The following is a 20,473-nucleotide window of genomic DNA, read 5'->3' as shown; positions in this document are numbered from 1 at the left end:
CTACATTGTCATTTGATATTATGAATTGCTGAAAAGCATCACTGTAACGTTGATGATGATTAATTCTATCATTAGTTTTGTCTTGGAAAAAGACATGTTTACCACAGTGGCTTTATTCGCCTGTAAACCACAAGAAGCACCAGTATGACAGTCCATTTTGAATGATTCAGGCAGGCTTAGGACCAATGTTTTATGGCCCATCCATCTCCACATCCAATCTTCACCTAAATTTAGAGAAGACTGAATATCACAAAGCATGACTGGAATTTAGACTCTGTGCCGCAAGTTGTTTTAGGGATTACCATTAACAAACACTGCGGAAATAACATGTGAGCATCCCCTCATGTTACTTCCTATTGCTTCTGTGAGCGTTAAAAAACGTTGTCGTGTCTTTTGATTTCAGCTAGCTAAAGTGCTTATTGCATTTTCTCTGCTTGGTTTTGCTGCACGCAAAGCAGGACGGCAGGAATACTGAATGAGAGAGGAAAAACCTGGAAGAATGGCACAGAAAGATGGCACGGAAGAGAATAAAAGATCAACAAATCCCCCACTCTACTTTCAACTCAGTTAGCCCACCTGCTTTGTATTAGAGTGCAGCACTGGTTGTTCAGAGGCATGGGGTCATCGGTGCAGACACTTTGAGTCTGCACTCAAAGGTATGGCATACAGATGCTGTTCTCATGTATAGAAATCACTGGCTACACATGTGCTTGCATCTGTGCAATACATTTATCAACCTAACTAGTGTAGCTGCCCCTCAATGAGTCTGGAGACTTGCTTATGTAACCACATTGCCTCACTTCCCTCATGTTGGGATGTGTTTGATGAGAAGTTACTGTGTGGTTAAGTAAGATCTTATAATGATGACTCAACCAAACCACTATGGTATAATTGGATGAGTAATCCAGTATCACCACCATCATGTTATGCTGTAATCTTCCTGTTCCTTTCATTAATTTAAACGATTAATCTTGTTTGTTTCACTTTTAGAAATTGCAACTGAGTATATGATTATAAGTATTTTTCTGCTTTCATTTGTTTTTTTTTAATTTTGTAGTACGCACACAGACTAACACACACAAGCACATGCACATTCATGTCCTGGTTCACACACTGTCAGGTCAAGATTTTCCTGACTGTGTATTCAGGCTTTACTGCATGTTGTTTATACAAAAGACCAGACCTTGGTTTTCCAAAGGTTGTGTAACTAAGCTCGTTTTATTTCATAATACGGGGAACAGAGCTAAAAGAGGTTTAAAAGGGCTTGGATGCTTTTGAGTCCAACGCCTTTTCAAGGCTTGATAGATCCCTGTGAAATTCCTCCTCATCAACTTGGCTTTATTGTCTGATAAATGCCATTCCACCCCACAGGCTTAACCTCAGTGTCTGCCTCAGCACCATTTGGTTCCGATAAACATTTCCATCAATAGCAGAAAATGAATGGATGTTTACACATTTGTAATTGACTGTATACAGTTGGGACATTCTTGCACTGATCGAGGTTGACATTTGTGATGAAAAGCGCATTTTTCTGTCATATAGTCATAGGCACAAAACTCTGGTGTTAATCTCTGCCAAATGTGATAGACACCTGACAGAGCAGGGTGCTCTCATTCCTAAACCGCAGTGTGTAAGGCATTATCATTCCCATATGGAGTTCATTTTAAGGTTGATGGCATCTGTCTGATTCTTCTTCTTCTCCCTTCTCCCTCTTCTCCTTCTTCTCCTTCTTCTCTCTCTTCTTCTTCTTCTTCTTCTTCTTCTTCTTCTTCTTCTTCTTCTTCTTCTTCTTCTTCTTCTTCTTCTTCTTCTTCTTCTTCTTCTTCTTCTTCTTCTTCTTCTTCTTTCTTCTTCTTCTTCTTCTTCTTCTTCTTCTTCTTCTTCTTCTTCTTCTTCTTCTTCTTCTTTCTTCTTCTTCTTCTTCTTCTTCTCTTCTTCTTCTTCTTCTTCTTCTTCTTCTTCTTCTTCTTCTTCTTCTTCTTCTTCTTCTTCTCTCTTCTTCTTCTTCTTCTTCTTCTTCTTCTCTCCTCAGTCTCTCCAAGTGTGTCCACAATGGGAAGGAGTTCTCAGAGGGGGAAGTGTACCGCATGGACCCCTGCTGGCTGTGTCAGTGTCGGGGAGGAATCTCCTTCTGCTCCAAGGCAGAGTGCGCTGAGCTGGACTGTGAAAACTTCTACATTCCTGAGGGCGAGTGTTGCCCTGTCTGCATAGGTACACTCATTAATCTTTGTTCTATACTGTGATGCTTGCACATTTTATCATGATTTTTTTAAAGATCAGAAATATATGGCATTATCGTGGCCCCTAAATATTCTGATTTATACTTTTGAGGTTTAAGCAGCTGGTGATATGACAGAGAGGCCTGGTGTAGCAATCTGGAAGAGTGGAAAGTTTATGCAGGAGAGGGTAGAGGAGATATCAAAACCCACCTTGCCTGACAGTTACCTCCATTGACCCTGGCTTCCTCACATAACTAGCTTCCACAGTTGTTAACATACCTGGCTTACAAGAGGGCGCACCAGCCTTGCTTTGTGATATCTGGCTCTGGCTTAAATGGGGGGGGACCCTCTTGCAAAAACACATGTGCTCAAAGCCAGGTAGGGAGCTCTGATATGTGCACTTAGGATTGTTAAAGAAATGGGGTTGCAGCGCATATGGCAACCACATTACAGTCTGCTAGAAGCCAGTGGATGGAGATGGCAGCCAGGTTTGGCCTCTGCCAGCGTGGCTAAAGTTGAACAGGCGCATGAAAGAGAGGGATGAAGACAAGAGCAAGACTGCAGAGGAGAACTTGTTGAGTCAATGTTGGAGGTACACCTGGAATGTGCAGGCATTTAGATGGGAGTGGAATGCTTTCATCTTTTTCTCATGGAAAGCTGCTTTTACTTACTACTGTGGGAGAATTTAATCTGTACTCTTAATGTGGATTGAGAGATGTATAGGTTACCTTGACATTTGATCAAAAAGTTCCTCTCCGCACTATGGATCATTTAGCATCTTCCAGCTCATTGTTGGTGGATTTTATGGGTAAAGACAATACTGTTTTGTTTCACTTTCATCCTCCCTCATCAAGTGTGTTTCCAGCAGCAGCAGCAGGAGGTATAGCTGTTTTCAGCCAAAAGATCTAAAAAACACACTGTACATTGGCTGCCCAGCACCAAACATCAGACCAAGTTAGCAATTAGCACATTAACATAGTGGAGCATTTACTGTAGCAGTCAAAAAGATGGATATTTTTTCTCAGAAGTTGGTGGAGACCAAAACAGAGCAAAAACATAGGATTGAACATAGGATAGTAAACATTTTACATTCAACAGGTCATATTACAAATGACTCCCAAATGAATGCTAATGTTGTGTCCGCTGAACGTGTAAAAAGGCTGTTTGCTAACATGTTTGTCCATAATAACTTGAGTGTTGTGTTTACAGCTCGATGTGCTGAGACCCAAGAGGCCAAAATCTGGTTAAATTAACCTGTGCACTGTATGAGGATAGATAATAAGTAGCAATACATTGCCTTCTTCATGTTCACATCAATTTATTATTCATGCAGAGTATTGAAAACAGAAAATTCCTCAAGTTTAATCTCTGTTTGGGCTTGGAGATTACACCCTTTTTAACAGAAAACCATCAAGTTTCATCATGAGAAAGTGTAGGATCCTAGGTTTTTGGAGACTGAGCTGTACTGGGGATGAATAGTCATGGTAATGTGTACTTCTGTTCCGTCAGTTTCAAACCATTCTCCTATTACTCTTACGAGTCCCCAAACTTCATGGAAGTGAAATACTAAAATCCTGGGGTGACCCTTTAAAGTTTCATTGTAAGGATAATAGTGCAGCATGTATGAGGTGTACATAGTAAGGACAGAACAGGAGAGAGTTATTCAGGTAATCGCAGCCAGATGGATAGAATCTCAGCAGCCAAAACTCAGCTGGGATCACATAGGGCAAAAAGATTCTTGTGCACAGTACACAGCACCTTTTCTCCCTCTGACACACATTTGGTAAGCCATACCAAACACATAAACACACAGAAATATGTACACACCTTTGTTTCACAATGACACACAGAAAATGCTGAGACCACCCTCAAACTTGCCTCTGTTACCAATAAACAGTTTAGCAAAAACAATTAAAACTGTTTATAGTAAATCTTAAAAACATGAAAAAAAGATGTTCCCAGAACAGGTCTCAAGCATCTGACGTCACCTCAAGCTGAGCAGAATGGCTTCCCAGTTTGACTCTTAAACCGTCCCAAACTTTATGGTTCCTACTTAAGACTAATGGCTACAGATCTTAATTTTTTAAATGTGCTTTCTTTTCTTTGGAGTAAAATTTATAGTATCAAACTCTGACCTGGCCTTTGACCTTCAGGGTCACAAAAGAAACTCGCATGGACGAGTTCAAGCTTTCAGTCAAGAAGGGAGTCGACACTGCAGAGACAGGCACTTATGAATGTCAACACCCTTGCTGTGTTTTTAATTAGGTTAACAAATTTCTCTCTAGAGGAACACAGCCAAATTCCAAACCTCATCTGTCTTCTTATCTCTGCCAGGCGTGAACCTGAAGGGGCTCATGCATTTGGTTGTGTTTGTGCGGCTAGGCTAAAAACAAGGTTTACCTACAGTAGTCTGTCGCAAACCACATTTTGGCCTTGGTCATGGCTCAAAAACTAACATCCATAGAAATAAGTGGCCTCATCTTGATCCAGATCATCTGCAGATGAATTCCACACCAGTTATGTTATGATTCACTAAAGTTAGGCACGATGCAAGATGAACAAATCCCTGTTTTTGTTATCTTTGCCGCCATCTTGACAGTACACACCTGGTGGAGATCTGCACTCTACTGAGTGCACTCTTCTAGTTTCAACTTAAATCCCTTTGCATGTTGTCGCTAAGCCAGGGACCTCTCCCCAGTCCACTCATATGTAGATAAGACATGGAGACAGGCCAGTTTCCCCCATCTTGTTAACTCCCTCATGGAATATCCTACTTCACCCAGCTCTGCTCTTCTGTAACTCAATTACAGTAGAATACATAATATAAGATACGTCGGACTGAATTGGGTTCAAAATCTGTTTGTGGTAGCCAACCAAATATTTTTTATTTTTAAGATTTATTTTAAGGCTTTTTCGCCTTTATGTGACATAGAGGCTGACAGGAAACACGGAGAGAGAGAGGGGGATATCTGTAGCAAAGGTCCGTTGATGGATTCGAACCGGGGACGCTGGCTTTATGTGATACGCACCTTAACCACTCAACTACCAAGGCACTTCCAAACCAAACATTTGACTGAGCAAAGATTCAGATTAAAGACTCCCCTTTTCTCTCACATCACTCCCTAACCCACCATGGATATGTCTTTCTTTGTCCTCTCAGACGTGGAGTTGCTGTCGATGGACAGCACTAAGGCCAGTTGCTGGGTGAATAATAAGCTGCGAGCCCATGAGGAGCAGTGGAAAGAGGACGACTGCACCTTCTGCCAGTGTGTGGATGGGGAACCACACTGCACAGCCATGGCCTGCAAACAGAGCTGCCAGAACCCTGTAAAGATCCCAGGAGAATGCTGCCCGTTCTGTGAAGGTATAAAGAGCTGTATTGCTTCTGGGAAAACTACAATGCACTTGTTTTATATTTATCACAACTCATGTTTAGCTCATATTTATTTGAGCTCCACATTGGCCCACATACCACATGTAGGAGGCTCCTGTGGCTCGCAGCTTTGCCACAGAGGCCATGTCGGCATGGGCTCATTAGGGGGGAGGCCACAGAGCATTCTTCAAGCTGCAGGGTCCTTTGTGTTCCTTTATTACCCTTGCCCGCCAAAATGAGACCCACCTGTGTGTGTGAGGCTGCGGCATGCTTTTAACACAAGAGGCTGCATAATTGAAGTGGATCCCTTTTTTGTGAGCGTAATTAGTTACAGCTCGTTGGGCTGCTCCTCCCACTGAACGTGGCAAGAGACATTTGACGGTAAATAGCTATGGTGCATGTATGTGTGTGCACTATGTGTGTTTTTCCCAAAGACCCTGAATTGTGGGGCTTCACAATACAGTTGGCCCTGATTCAAGAGGGTCTTGGCATCCCCAAAGCCTGATTTCAATGTAGGGGACACATTATATTCAGTAAAGATGCTCTTTGCACACATCCTATTAATGGGAGACAGATCAGGACAATAAAACAGAGAGGTACAATACCCCTTACAGTGCGACCCACCCTGGTGTAATTGCTCTACATTTATCTGTAATTACTGTTTACTCCAAAATAACAGCAGTGTGAATAGGTGGCTATTACATTTGGCACAAAAAGCACAGATGAGGTATTACACCTGAGGGGCACACATTAAAAAATACGAAAGTATACATACAAAAGTCTGCAATGAACTACTTTTTCATGTTTGTTTTTACTTTGGATGTTGGTGCTGTCATGTAAAATCCCAACCCCCCCTCCGTCACTTTGTTTTTGTTCTCCAGAGCCTTCTTATGAAACAGTTAGCCCCATGCTGTGTCCTCCCCTGGAAAACTGCTCCCTCTCAGGGAATGACTGCCCGTATGGCTTCCATCAAGACAAAAATGGATGTCTGCTCTGCCAGTGTCTCAACAGTAAGTTCACTTTCCTTTTCTTTACCTAAAGGGATAGTATCAGGGGCTGACTTGCAGGAGCATGAGTACATTTGTGATACAATAGGTTTCCTCTGGCGTGCTGCTTCTTGCAGTTTTGCATTGAAGTGGTAGACATGCATTGCTGTACTTACCTGTATGCACATGCTGATGTCAAAAACAAATTTGGAAGCCACACGGTTTTGACAGCAGCGTGCACACTCATATTCATCACAGCTTATTTGTGTCCATGGCTACAGTCTTTGCAAGGTTTTCTGTCACAGGAATGTTCCTGTGAGCAGCCCCATAGCAACTCATGCCTTTGCCTTTGATGGATGGTTGTGCCCATGATCAGATGACCTCTCCCTCAACTCTTTCAGATGACTCCTGTCCTGACCTGGGAAAATATTGTTCCCTGCAATGCCCAATGGGATACGAGAGGGATGATTTTGGCTGTGAGGTGTGCGAGTGCAGCATCCCCATGCCCAAGTGCCGACCTTTGACATGCACTAAGACATGCCCCTATGGATATGTGTAAGTACACTTAGTGACCCCGTGGGTTTCACATCCCACAAGTCCAGCTCTTCTCATCTGTTGTCTTTGTTTTCTGCCTATTCAAAGGGATCTGTGGCTGTCAGTGATGTAAAATACATATGTATGAGAAAACTGTACACTTTGCTCTTAAATACTTATAAGATGGAAAAATCGAAGTGGATAATGATCTTTAGGTATTCTGTTATGTCAGTGAAAGGTGATACATTTCATAATGAACATAATATGGACCTTTTTTCTTCAACAGTACTAGAGTTTTACTCCTGGGAAAATGGAGATTATCTCTTTAAATCTGTGTTAAAGGCTCTTTGTTTCCTCCAGCCACCACCTGTATGTAAAATGGTGAGGTAAAATAAGGAGTTTTTATATTATTTAGTAATGACCAGAGGCCAGTGCCTATATAATAGCAAACAGTGGTTTGGCACCATAAACGAAGGGCCTACCTTGGTGACCAATCCGGGTTTCTAAATCTTTGCGAGGGGGTGTTTGTGCTTATATATGTGTGAGCAATTCACTATGAAGTCCACACAAGCCTCTTAGACCCCTGCAACTCCTCTCCTCCTAATCTTATTTAACCCAGTCAAACATCTGGAAGTTCTCTCTACTGGGACTCTTGGTCCCCAGGCACCACTTTCATTTCATAAATCATCATCTGTCTCAAAACAACGATCAAAAACACATCAGGACAAAAGCATCCTTTATGAAAAGTATACAGTTGGGATTCTTCTGGTATCTCAACCATGCTCTGTAGCCACGGCTAAAGATGGGCCTGATATGTCTGTGCAGAATGCCAGAGGAGAGGAGAAAGGATGAGGGGCACCCTGCGGGAAAAAGAGGAGCAGGAAGTCCTGGCTTCAGCCTTCATAAGCAGCTGTTTAGGTCTAGCCTCAGAAGTCTGAAATCCTCAGAGACTTAGCCAGCCTTACAATGCAGATTTGTCTTCTCACACAGGCATACAGTCGCCACAAAGAAACAAAAGGCACAAAGGATCTCTCTGTTTATACTGGTTGTATTGATGACATCCTGTGAGTACTGTAACGTACATAGCCGAAACTGAAGGCTCTGGCCACCAAAGCAGAATGAATGTAAACTTTGTAAACTATGTGAAGCCATGTGTTGAACACTCCTCTCCTGTGTAAACAGTCGAGATGAAAAACGTTCTCAGAGTAGTTCTTACGAATTACCTTGAGTTTTTAGAGATGGGACACAAGGTGGCTATTTGTGTGTTTTCCATATTTAATAGCTAAAATCATCATTGTGACCAGTCATGAATGGCATTCCTCCGGACATCGTGGTTTTTGGCACGCTGGAAATTGTGCCGAGCCAGCAGTCCCAAGGCTGGGGCCCCCAATGCCTCCTGAAGCCCCTCTATCCCCCTGGAGCCCAAAGCGCTGCTTGGCATTCCACACACCATCTTTAAACAAAGCCTTGCTCTAAGGTTGCAGCACTCTCTGTCTCTGTATTTGTACAGTGAGGCACTGGCCAAGCCATCACAATGTTGTTTCAACAGCCGTTATTGCTGTTTCAGCATAGATAGGGTCCTCTGTTTGCCGAGCCTGGCATACTCTGTCCTCTTTATGAGACACTGCAGTGTGCATGGGTTCAAGGGTTCTTTCATTTATGCTGCCCTGGCAGATGAAGATTAATAGAGTAATTACCCAGACCTATCTAGGCCACTGCTTCATAAAATAGGTATTATCACTTACCTGTTTGGGATGGAGTGAATGAGACAGGGAGGGATAAAGAGGAAATACCAAATGATAGAAATGCAGGTACAGATACTTCTGTCATCTAGGGTTTGTCAATTTATCTTCCCGCAGCTCATCTATGTTTTATTAGGTAGATAATTTGATCCAACTGTTCGGTTTCTGGCTTCCTTCTTTTCTGCACCTAATACTGTTCCCCACTTGTCTCTTTGCTCCAACTCAATTTTTGTTCCTAGTCAGTTTAGTGAAATTGTCTCTCAATTTACAAATTACCCCTCAGTGTAAACCTGACCATACATATCCTTTTTAGGGATGCACCGAAAATTCGGCCACCGAAGATATTCGGCCGAAAATGGCCCAAAAGCGCATTTTCGGTTTTCGGCCGAAATACTTTTGTCACCGAAACAACACGGCCGAAACAGCTAACTAAAGAGATCAGCTCCTCTGATGCATCTGTAGCAGACGTTATTCCTTTAATTGCAGTACTAAAGTGTAGTACACTCTTAGAGTCTGTGAGCACACGTTTCACTGAGATCTATTTGGATCCCCTGCACTTCATCGCGACTGTACTTGATCCGCGTTATAAAGATCATTACCTGGATGTGGGATTAAAGCAGCGCGCACGAGAAATGATCCGGGCCGCGATGGATGCAGAGGACCTGCTTAGAGACGGAGAAGAGCACAGCACAGTAGAAGGTGTGTGTGTTTGTGTGACTATAAATGCAGCGCGTGTGAGAGTAAAGCGTGCTTATAGCTCCGTGTTGCTGCTTATTAAACCGATACCGATCGCAACACTCCACCAAGTGTAACACTAAGTGATATTTTTAACTTAATTTAATTTTACATTGTCCATTGTTGTAATGTCATTGCTAAGTAAATATTTTCATACTTTTGTAATTGATTTATTCTTTGAATTGCAATGCCTTGATTTTAGTGAGGTTAGTACACAGTAATAGCCATACATGCAATGGTACTAATAATTGGCATAATAATTTCTTTCGGTGTTTCGGTTTTCGGTTTTCGGCCTTGGTTTCCTCATTTTCGGTTTTCAGTTTCGGCCAAGAATTTTCATTTCGGTGCATCCCTAATCCTTTTCTATACTCCCCAATCACCGTGCCTTATTTCTTGTCGTGCTGCTCTTTTTCAGTGCTCTTGAGTCTGCCAAAGGCTTTTGGAACAATAAGGATGCAACAAGATAAATTGAAAGCATCTGAATTGGCTTTAGATTGCTCCTTTGGTTGGTATGATGTGCAAACCACAGGGATATCACGTGTTGGCCTTTTATTTGGCCTTCTTCAAAGGCAGCTTATATAGAGAAGGGAAAGCAGGTCCAGATGTTGATAATACTGGACTTGAGCATCTGGCGTTCACTCTACCACAACATTATCATATTGCTCCACAGACCTCTGCTCATCTTGGAGATATCCTCAATGTGAAGCAATTTTAAACTCTGCTTGAGCTTCAAAGGAGCGGTGTTGTTTACTTCCTGGTATTCTCTTTGGCTAAATGAGTTTATATGTGTGCGCTATAGCATGTGTTTGTTTGTGGCCCTTCAGGAGGAACAAGCATGGCTGTGAGATGTGCCGCTGTGTCAAGTGTCCCCCCTTCACCTGCGACAAACACTGCAGTGACGGCTACCGACAGAACAGGAAAGGATGCTCCATCTGCATGTGTAAAGGTAAAAATCAATATTGTGCCAAAAGTTTTGGGATGACCACCTGTGTATATATTTATCCTATCATTTAACCCAACAGAAGAGTCCAAAATGAATTTGAATGCACATTTTAGTAATTGAATACAGAAAACCAACATCTGACTAAACAACAGATGCCTATAAACTGTAGCATTATATATTAAATACATGGGCCCCTCTCCACAGAGCATAATTCCTAATAATTTGTTAACCCCCTCAACTTTTCCATTAAGGCCTCCGCTAGGGTAGAACTTCCACTTATAAACAAGAAATGCTCAATCTAATCAGACTGCCATGAAATTTAATCCGCTGATTCATCCTCCCCGGAGGACAAACCCTTTACATTCTGGACTCCACCTGATCTAGATATTCAGCATCCCTAGAAACATGAACCCAGCTGATTGTGGCCAGATCTTGACCTTTCTTGTGCTGCCGGTCTCCAGCAAAGTATCCACTCGTATAAAAAAAAATTAAAAATGAAATACTGTTGGTATGTTATCTTTAAATTTACTGAACACTTTCCATTCCTACACATGGTTTTCCAATATGATATTATATTGATGAAATACCCACATTCAATTAATATATACATATTTACCTCTTGATACTTAATTACAGTTTACTACAAGATCTTAAATTTAGCAGTAAAAAGAGTAGAGGATAGACGAAGACAGGTGAGCTCTGTTAGCAGAGTTGAGTTTCTGCCACTAAGCTGCAGTTTCTATTTCCTGTGACCTTTTGCTGCGCTGCTGTGGAGACTTTCATGTTTGCTTGTTTTGGTTCTTGTTGGTATTTACAGTAGCTTTATCCAGGAGCTCTGTGTGCAGCTCCAATTAGATTCCCTCAAAGCCCGATTTTAAAGCAAGTATGCAGATGCCATATTTATGCTGCGCCGCATTTTATGTGATGTGTTTATTTTGCCAATTTAGCTGCATTATAAATATTCCAGCTTCAAATATGCTGAGGTCAGATGATCAGTGCAACTGGCTCTACGTCTCCATAAACAGACATAGACATACAGACCAACGCCTACTGCAAATAAACTGCCGTTTACCTGTCTTGGATAAGTATCTCTGTGGACTGTTAAAATATTTAGGAATAGGAAACTGTTTTTGGAGATATTTGTGTGTGTGTGTGTGTGTGTGACATCTTAACATGTGCCTGAATGGAGAAACACCTTTTGTTTCTGATCCCAGTGAATCCCTACAAATTTTAAGAGCCATGCTGACTTAAATGCATTGCTGGAGCCCAATTATTGGCAGCTTGGCCCCTTTGTAATGTATATGTTTCCACCGAGCAAGATTTTTGTATGGGTTGTGGTTTTTGTCTTTTTCTCATGTGGTGAAAATCATGGGGAAGTTATTCAGCTTTATTTGTGGCTGGTTCATAAATTCATAATTGGCATATAAATATGCTATAAAGATCAAAAATGCTCCAGTGTATGGAATCATAACCCCTTAGCTTTCACTTTTGTCTCTAATGAAATTGGATTCAAGACAATAACACCGGCCTGTTTTACTGTAAATCATAAAAGTGCTTAATGAAATTTCCACATTGGCTTTACAAGGTTCCTTGCCTTACCACACAATGTAGCTTTCTGAATGTTCACACTGCTATTTCACAACTCCTTAGCCCCCCGATAACGTCTGTGCCTTTCATGTTTGTGTCTCTAGAAAGTGGTCATGTCCCAAGCCCCACTGTCCCAGCCCCGATGCCTAGCTATTGCCTCACCTCCAACGGGCACCGATACGATGAAGGTGACAGCTGGCATGATGGCTGTCGTGATTGCTACTGCCACTCTGGACGGGAGATGTGTGTGCTCATATCCTGCCCTGTACCCAGCTGCCCCCATCCAGTTGTGAAGCCTGACCAGTGTTGTCCTACGTGTGAGGGTATGTCTTTTCAATTCACAAGAAATTTGATTTCATATCTGGTGTTAAAGGGTCATTCCAAATTATTAGTTTGCTTTGGCCATCATTCTTATCTGATATAACAACATTGTACTCACTGAATTAATTGTTGACATCTGGGAACTTAAAGAAAATAAAGACGATTAATGGTACAGTGTCGCAATTGTAAGCATCTGAGAGTTACAACACGAGCAAGGATGTAGTCAGGAGAGAACAGTGTGGGTAAGCACCATTTGGCTAAGTTAAAGTCCAATTAGACGTTGGTGCCAACATGCAATGCACAGAGGCAATGCATAGAGTACAAAAAAGCAGATGCTCTTTTCTCAGTCCATCAGGTATGGAGGTGTATGGAGCTGGGTCTTTAGTCTTTTCTTAAGACTGAGAGGGACTCTACTGTTCAAAAGGACTGCACTTATATAGTACTTTTCTAGTCTGACTAACACTCAGAGCACTCTACAATACATGCCAACATTCACCCATTTGCACACTGATGGCAGAATCTGCCATCTAAGGTGCCAACCTGCTCATCAGGAGCAATATAGCACTTTTTAAAAATCCAAAGCGTTTTGCAGTATAATGTTTCTAATGCTCACCCATTCATCTCAGTATCTTTGCCGAAGAACACTTTGACGAGTGGAGGAGCTGGGGATCGATGGACCTTTTGATTAGTAGACGACCCATTCTACCCCCTGAGCCACAGCCGCCTCCACAGTTTCTGTCAGTTTCTTTAAAAATGTAGCGTACACTTTTATATCCACAAACCTCCAACTCACGCGGGATATTTATGGAGGAGTGACTCAGTTGGCTGTTCAAATATTTAGGAGTGAAAGAATGTCTACAACTTTCAGAAGCTACACACACTTTGCAGTCAAGGGACAACATGCTAACTCTTTGCAGATGTTGCGCAGACTCTGCTGGACAGAAAGATGTTTTCAACTAAATTAGTGTCAAAACACGACTTGGACACTGCCCTATACTGCCACAGGCTCCTTTTTAATGGCTAGAGGTCTCTCATGTATCCTTATACCAGTATCCTATGACTCTGTTTACTCTCTGGAGGTCATTGTTTAACTTCATCATGTAACAGTTATTGTTATGGGCTGAATGAATATTTGTTGGGCACTGAAAGCAGACCAGAATGTGAATTTGACAGCAGAAAACACACACATGACTATTTCCCTTCTTTTTTCTCCTCCTCTTCTACTGTAGATGAGTCAGGTAGTGGTCAACCAGAGGGGATGGACATGGTGGTGTGCAGAGCCCCTGGGGGAGAATTTTATGTGGAGGGGGAAACCTGGAACCTGGACGAGTGCACACGCTGTACCTGCAGGAAGGGACGTGTCCTGTGCGACACTGAAGTTTGTCCACCGGCTCTCTGCCAGACACCTATCAAGAACAAGGACACCTGTTGCCATGTTTGCCCAGGTATCCTGAAAAAGACCAGGCTACAGGGAGGCAGGGGTAGTGTCAGAAGAAAAACAACAGGGGCTGAATATTCTCAGGAAGGGTTGTGGGTAGAGCAGTATAAATCTATTTTGGATGTGCTATCAGCATGTGGTTTTGGAAGGTCTTGCATGTTGCACTCGGTCGGGCAGTTTTATGTTAGCCACACAGGCTCATAAAGAAACCAGCCGAGACCGGTTGGGTTTACATAGTGATCTTCCAGGCAGGCTGCAGCACATGTGGACTGCTTTCACCCACAGCCAACACTGGAGGTTCATCTATCTCTCTCTTACTGCTGGAAGGGCAAGAATATAACTAATCTCACTGAATCTGTGAGCTGAGCTGTTTCTCCGGTTATGGGAATATACTCTGACACAAATGTCTGAGCGTACACAAAACCGCACACATATTTTATTTACAACTGCACCCAAACACTCAAGTCTCTCTCATACACTTAGAAACAACATATCCCAAGCACTCCAGAGCATGAGGCCCACAAATTAGCAATGCATGACTGCGCCTGTGAGCTGCTCCTTGAGAATGCCGGCATGCCTTATCGCTGCATCTCCCTTCAAAAAAGCAGATTGTCAGAGGCCAGCCTTTGATATATGGGGCTGGTCACCAAGAATGTGGGAATAATACACATATCACTGACAGGCCCTATGATGTACAGTAGGGTAGTGCAGTGTGTGCATGCTAACAAAGTCTTTGGTCATGAGAAGGCTGTAGATCTCAGGCCTCCGGGTACCTGATGAGACAGCCAGATAAGGCCTGAGACTGAACTGACATCTGCCATATGGAATCACTTCTGTTTGTGTTTAACATACAGTAAAGCATCTTATCTTGAACGCAACCCTAAAGGCCTAATAACATTTGTGGATTGAGATGTTATACAGCAGGGATAAATGCAAGAGACCTTTCCATGTTGTTATATACAACTCAGACTAAACTAGGTATTTCTCCTGGAAGTTGCATTTCTCTACTAGCTGGACAGTTCAAACTCTACATTGCCAAGTTATATTTAGTGACAGAAGAAGCTAGGACATGACCTACTATGCAACCCTTTGCCTTAATTTAACATTTGTGTATTTTAACCCTATGTATGGGTCAATGACATATAAGGATTTTAGAATAATAAAAACAAGCATATCTAATGCAGTAGTTCAAACATTCATAATGTTGTGTACCTGAAAATTCATATTACAATTTGAAAGTGATTTTAGTGGGTTTTTCAAGATTAATTGGCACTGGCCTTAAAAAAAAGTCATGTGGTGCGACCATGATTCATCTAGAAATATCTTATATAAATAAAAGATCATCATTTACAAAAATTCAAAAAAAATGCAAATACTTTGTTTCCAAACACTTTATATTACTGAAAACTTGTAAAAAAAAAAGATGTGAAGCGTGTTAAGTAAATTAATTTATTTCAAGATGAATCATGGTCGCACCACATGACTTTTTTTTTAAGGCCAGTGCCAATTAATCTTGAAAAAACCCACTAAAATCACTTAATTTCAAATTTATAATATGGATCTTCAGGTACACAACATTCTGAATGTTTGAACTACTGCATTAGATATGCTTGTTTTTTTATTATTCTACAATTGAGTTGTTGCAAATCCTTATACGTCATTGACCCCTATATCTGTGTGCAACCACAGAGGAGACGCTGAGCCCCTTGCTGCCAGTAAACAACAGCCTGCAGGAGTACTGTATAACCAGTGATGGAGACGTGCTGCTGGCTGGAGACTCCTGGAAGGCCAATGCGTGCACCAGCTGCACCTGCAACAACGGCACTATTCAGTGTTTCTCACAGCGCTGTCCGGCTGCCAACTGCAGGGTGCCCGTCTTACGCAAGGGCCAGTGCTGCCCGCACTGTCTCGGTGAGTATTTAGGTGGACTCAGTAAATTGAAATCTGCTTTCATGAGTATTTGTGCCAAGGTTGCCTTTAGTTTATTTTTATTGCATTAAATCTTAGTTGAGAATACTAAATGGGGTTTATATTTCATTTATTTTACATAACACTTCCACATACTGAGAGCAACTGTCAAAGTTTTGAAAAACTGCCATCCTTTTTATAATCAGTGGTACCACCGGAACAAGGCACAGCCTGTTGATGGGAAAGTTGTAATTCATAATGCCACATGTTAAAAAGAGGGAGTAACTGAGCGAATGCTGGTTTCCAGTCTGAGTGTGTGTGTATGTATTTGTTCATTAGTCCTAGCCACTCTGGCGCTACATAGGCAAACACGGCCATTCACGACAACATTCCATGTGACATACACACACAGTCCACTCTGAGCAAAAACATTCCTAGAGCATCCGCACATTCACACGTGTTTCCTGTTGCCGCCTGAATCGGCCCGCAACACTCTCTCTGTGAGAGCACAGGAAGGCAAAGCTCAATGTCAGCTTTTCCTATAGAGGAAAACCTCGGCATAGGCTCCCATTGTTCACCCTGATATGTAGCCATTTCACCAGGCCTTTGTTTTTGTTATTTGCCCTGGGGAAAACAGAGCTTTTACGTAATGCCTTCACAAAGCGGTACAGTGGAAGTTAAGAGGACTGTTCCTATAAACAGAGTTTATCAACTGAAACATCAGGGAGTTTATACACTAACTCACAGTTATACATGTCTATGTCTGGCATGTTTTGCATTACACTGGTGATATTGGTAATGGATCTTATTCCTGTCTGAACAGAAATGACGACGTCGGTGCCAGTGATGGTGTCTACCAATGCCCCCAAGACAACAGTCACTACCACAGTGGAGAGTGCAATGTGGATCACCACTGTCACTGTACCACCTATCATTGCTGAGACAGGTAACAACTTACCCACCTATCCCTGTCTTAATCACTTCCCTCATCATCCCCTTTAATTCTCTGTTTAGTAATAATAACCTCATCCCAATTATTTGGCATCCTTGGGGTGGCTGTGGTTCAGGAATTAGAGTAGGTCATCCACTAATCCTAAAATGGGTGGTTGATCCCCAGCTCCTCCAGTCTGCATGGGCAAGTGTCCTTGATACTGAACTCCAAATTGCTCTTAAACCCTGTGCCATCGGTTTGTGAGTGTGTGGGTTTGTGAAAGGCACTTTGCATGGCAGCTTCTGCCAGCAGTGTATGAATGTGTGAATGGGTGAATGTTGGCATGTAGTCTAAAGTGCTTTGAGTGGTTGGACTAGAAAGGCACTATATAAATGCAGTCCATTTACCATTTACCATAATCACCCTGCCAGTACCAGCGGGTGTTTATTCTAGTGGAGGGTGTTATGGTTGCGTTGATAAATGGGTGAAATGTGTACTAACTCATGCTGAACTCAAACAATAATGATAAATGGACATTGGCTAAACATGATCTCTCTTGAGAAACCCTGTGTTCAATTTTCTGGTATGTACTGCGGCAGGATATCTGCCAAATGCTAAAGCTGAGGCATAAGCTGTTTTTGATTTAGATTTAGCAATTGAGAGATTTCACTATTGAAAATATTGGATGGGGGGTGGGGGGGTTTCTGTTCTGAGTTGGATGTCCAATATTGATGTTTTCCATGTCCAACAGACGAGCCAGGTTTGGGTGAGAACTACCCCAGCCAAACAGAGATGGCCCTCATCTACCAGTCAGCTGCCTGGATCCTGGCAGGCCTCCTCCTGGCTATCATCATCTTCCTCATAGTGGCATTACTAATCAACAAGAAAAAGAAATGGGTGCAGATGTCCTGCTACAGCGCACCAAAGAAGGTGAGAAACTATCTGTAGATCACATAAATCTGCTCATTATTTTGAGGCACTGGCGTAAAATGGTGCTAAATTACACACACACACACACTCTCATACAAATAGCTGTGTGTCCAGCGTTAATCTGTCGATGGGTGAGGAGGAGATCTCCTTGATCTTTCAGCCTCCGCTACAGTCTGTGCTAAAGCTGTCATTTAGTTAGGATTAATGTAGCTTCCCCATACTTACTTCTTAACCCTTACTTTCAACTGGAAACGAGGTCATGTTCGTCCTAACATAGATAACTTCTGATAAATGCTGTGTGACAAATTCAGATTTTCTCACGCTAGACTCATTTCATGGTAGATTTTATGACAAACTAGTGCAAGTTAACATAATTTAGCGGTATTAGCTGTCAAGACACTCTGAACAACTAACAAATCTTAAAACTTGTCTTCCCCAGACGGTGATTATGAAGAAACATGTTAACAAGAACTCAGTGGTCTATATGGAGCCCTCCAAGGAGAACAAATTTCAGAATGTGAAGAACGACTGTGGGATCATCCACTTCTCTCCAGAAATGAGCTCCCCCTGTGGGGACAAGATGACCATCCCCAGGGCCAAGCTGAGCATGGGCAACGACTGGACGCCGCGCTAAAAACACCCCTCAAACTCAGCCGATCAGAGCTGTCCGGCACCTCCCACTCTCTCTTACTGCTGTATCCATGGTGACTCGTGTATCATTACACGCACCTTGGGCGCTGCCTCGTTCCCACCCTTCACTCTGTATGACAGTATAACTGAGGATGCTCAACAAGAGACAAAACAAGCGACCTCTGTTTCTTTTATTATGTGTCCGTATTCTTTTGTGTCTGGACCTTTACCATGGCCACTGGGTGGAGTGAGATGCTGGGAGGTGGATGGACAGGTGGACAGAAAAAAAAATGGACATAGCCACGCTCTGCATTACCGCAGAGATGGAGCCAGCTTCATTGGCTCCATCTGTCAGAATTGTCAGAATCAGACTTTTGACTGTGAACATTGTAATATCATTGCTTATTATTGCCTCCTTCGAAACTGGAACTTTGAGGCAAGAAGAAGAAAATAAAAAGCTTTAGGACAGGGGTTTGGGCTGTAGTATAAAGGGGTGTACAGGATGCTTCCCCCCCCCAAATGCAGCTGTGCTTCATGGATGTAATCATTATCATCAGCAGGGAGGCCAAAGGAACTGATAATCCAGTTGGATGAAATTGTGTTCAATAGCCAAATCATAACAAGTGAGCAGCGCTTTATAGAACCCCAGATCCTAACCCCAGCTTTAGAATGTGTGGTTTCCATCTTAGTTTTTGTATATTGCTACAGTATTTGTACTAGTTGTAGTGTTGTTCTTGGCCACCTCTTGTTTTTATTATGGGTGTCTACATGGGGCCAGATTAAAATATTTTGAAAATGCCAGTCTAAACATTCCCCCCCATCATATTCAGGAAGGACACGTTTCCCAAATAATAGACTTGACCCAATTCATTCCATTCAGAAAACTCCCCCAACAACAAACCACAGTGTGTCTGAAATACAGTAACCAGTATAGTCTTTCCACTCAAACTCATCCAACCAAGGCTCTTCCAGAGAAAATCAGTTGTACTTCATCATCTCAAAATCTCAGAATTCAAGTCGAAGTGGACTGATGTTCATCCAGAAAGAGTGTCATTTTATTGACTGCAGAGGAGACAAAATGGTGCCAGACGCTTCATCTGGACCTATGAGGAATGTCTTTGATACCACGCCTCACTTCATAACTTCATTCACAGCTGTGTGTGTGTGTGTGTGTGTGCATGTGATGTGTGTGTGTGTGTGTGTAGCTACTGTTCACACCGAATGTTAGTGATGTTTCATAATAATTCTTTTTAAAGCCTTAATTCTATAGCCTTAATGCATTTTCTTTGTTTTCCTGTTTTCATTTCGTAACTGTGCAAGCCGATATCAAGAAATCTAAAAAAAATGGTAATATATTCATCCATTATTCAGATTGTGTTGTACAGCATACAGTTGTCACTGATGGTTCTCATCAACTCTTCATATACTAGTGAAATATGTGACATGGGGACATATGAGTCTAAGGGGAGCTTGCGAAGTAACTGTACATAATTGTACACATTGCAGCATCATAGTGTGTTAAAGAGACGTAGCACTTTTCTTTGTAGCCAGTGTTTTTTTAGAAAGCCCACTGTGGGATTCTTGGAGGGATAAAGGCCCTAATCAGGGATTTGATAGGCATATTAAGCACACAGAGATGTTAAACCACTCAAGTGAACACGCTGTTGCAGCTGGAGGCTCCATACCAATCTGATCAGTATGGGGAAGGATAGACTCGAGAAACATTACGAAACAAACCAGGGTTTCATAAGAAAAAGGTTTTGGATCAGAGTTCTCAATCCATTGCCAATTTCTCAATATAAAGACCATTCTGATGCCAAAATTGGGTTGGAGACCAATTTATATTGAGGTGTTTTAGTAACTCAGTAGATTTGTGTCGGTTTGAATCATGACCATGTGCTTTAAAATGAAGAGACGACTGTAAGCATACGCAATTCTTTGTTCTTCTATGTGTAAAAAAAAAAGAAGTAGTTTAAATTAGTAGGACAGAAGAGTACCTTATTTATTTTTTCACATAGCTTTATTTATTAATACTAAACTATAGTTTGAGTTTTGTTGTTTTGTTTTTGAAAAATGAACTTTGGTAGCCAAAGCTGCTGTACATTTTAGACCATTTACCATTTCTATCTGCTATATTCTATACAACCTTATTTATTTCACTGTTGCAAACCTTGTAAATATGTTTCCTAGATGATG

The 20,473-nt window shown here is 42.0% G+C and overlaps 1 protein-coding gene across 1 annotated transcript in view; it reads left to right on the top strand.

Annotated features, from left to right (window-relative positions):
* Positions 1-18,819, top strand: part of crim1 (cysteine rich transmembrane BMP regulator 1 (chordin-like)) — a 33,077-nt gene extending 14,258 nt beyond the window's left edge. Inside the window, exons 5-16 of the mRNA XM_062440371.1 lie at positions 335-345; positions 2,043-2,211; positions 5,380-5,583; positions 6,474-6,602; positions 6,980-7,133; positions 10,414-10,535; positions 12,224-12,442; positions 13,670-13,885; positions 15,568-15,789; positions 16,610-16,732; positions 17,469-17,647; positions 18,087-18,819. Coding sequence (XP_062296355.1) covers positions 335-345; positions 2,043-2,211; positions 5,380-5,583; positions 6,474-6,602; positions 6,980-7,133; positions 10,414-10,535; positions 12,224-12,442; positions 13,670-13,885; positions 15,568-15,789; positions 16,610-16,732; positions 17,469-17,647; positions 18,087-18,281 — 1,943 coding nt within the window. The 3' untranslated portion in view covers positions 18,282-18,819. The remainder of the gene's footprint in view (positions 1-334; positions 346-2,042; positions 2,212-5,379; positions 5,584-6,473; positions 6,603-6,979; positions 7,134-10,413; positions 10,536-12,223; positions 12,443-13,669; positions 13,886-15,567; positions 15,790-16,609; positions 16,733-17,468; positions 17,648-18,086) is intronic.
* The last annotated feature ends 1,654 nt before the right edge of the window (positions 18,820-20,473 follow it).

Source organism: Scomber scombrus, chromosome 19 (assembly GCF_963691925.1).
Source record: "Scomber scombrus chromosome 19, fScoSco1.1, whole genome shotgun sequence".
NCBI lineage: Eukaryota > Metazoa > Chordata > Actinopteri > Scombriformes > Scombridae > Scomber > Scomber scombrus.
The sequence above is the reverse complement of the archived record's forward strand: the minus strand, read 5'-3'. Positions and strand labels throughout refer to the sequence as shown.